Source organism: Amphimedon queenslandica, unplaced genomic scaffold (genome assembly GCF_000090795.2).
Source record: "Amphimedon queenslandica unplaced genomic scaffold, v1.1 AMPQUscaffold_7742_Cont20309, whole genome shotgun sequence".
NCBI classification, from domain to species: domain Eukaryota; kingdom Metazoa; phylum Porifera; class Demospongiae; order Haplosclerida; family Niphatidae; genus Amphimedon; species Amphimedon queenslandica.
Genome location: NW_003551976.1, coordinates 1 through 1234, shown reverse-complemented (window position 1 = coordinate 1234; position 1234 = coordinate 1). Strand labels below are relative to the sequence as shown.

Genomic DNA, 1234 nt, shown 5'->3' with positions numbered 1-1234 from the left:
GTATAGGTATACAATGTACATGTGTGCCTTCATGCAGTAAGGTTGTTGGATACTCCCTTTAGGTATTACTGACAGTAATAAGCCATTTAAACTGTCAACCACAAAAATTAAAACCATGAGTTTTCAGACTAGAAGCAAACCTCAGACAGGAAAATAACCCCTATACAATAGATTACTTGATACTACTGTATGTACATAAAGTACATGCATCAATTCAAACTGTATTTGATAGCATTATAATAATGTGGGAAGACAATTGTATAATCTGACAAGCTACAGTTTCAATTCTGGTTTTTTATAAGGTTGTGGACAGGTACCATGTATAGTGACAACCTAGCTACAGCGACAACTTGGCAGCAACAACCTCGTCCATATAAAATCATGCAGTGACCTTGGTATTTTTATATCGAAATAATTACCATTTAGCAAATACATGAACTAACACAATAATGGTATGACATCTTAATGATCAATGCATTCACTTATGGCATAACAACATTGCATTACTGACAGAATCCAACACAGTTAATTGTTGTGACTAAAGTACATATAGCAGTTATTATGTCAGAGTGATATAACAATAAGAACACTGAGCCATGTACATTGCGTATGTAAACTGTTAACCACACCTTATTTATATCAACATTAGTATTCCATTCAGTAGTTCTATGAGTCTCATGATATAGCACTCGCCATAGAGTTTCTACTGCAATATTGATGACAACCTGAAAGCAAATCATTAGTAATTGTATGAATGATTTCAAATTTAATTCAAAGTACTTCGCTTTTCCATATTTTCCTGGAGTTGCTTTCAGAGCGATAACTGAAACATCTAATTCCATTCTAATGTAAATGTAGCAAAGCTATTGAAACATTGCAAACAATAATTATACTTCTTCTTTTTCTAATATCCATCCATTATTGGATCTAGTCATTTGCTCAAGTTTTTCTACGGCATTCATTGCATGTAACTTATGCCCCTCATTCTGTGAAACAAAAGGAAATTGTTGGTGGTAAAAATTAAAAAAATAATACCATATTTTACATGTTATGTGCACTCTATAATAAAAATACAGTACATGCACATAGCTAATAAAGTGACATACTTCATTCGAAAACTGATCACACTCTGGCAGTGGAGTAACACAGGGGAATATGTCTATCTTCCCGAATAAGTACTATATCTTCATTTTCAAGTGGAGCAGGTGAACCTACAAGTACATGCATGCACAAA

At 33.4% G+C, this 1234-nt stretch overlaps 1 protein-coding gene across 1 annotated transcript; it reads right to left on the bottom strand.

Moving 5' to 3' along the window:
- Positions 1-437: 437 nt before the first annotated feature.
- Positions 438-1136, bottom strand: LOC109591599 (uncharacterized). The gene is made up of 4 exons (XM_020007305.1): positions 1107-1136; positions 894-986; positions 781-843; positions 438-725 (listed from the first exon to the last, which is right to left on the bottom strand). The coding sequence occupies exons 2-4, from the start codon at positions 960-962 to the stop codon at positions 504-506; spliced, it is 354 nt and encodes a 117-aa protein (XP_019862864.1). The 5' UTR covers positions 963-986; positions 1107-1136; the 3' UTR covers positions 438-503.
- Between the last annotated feature and the right edge of the window lie 98 nt (positions 1137-1234).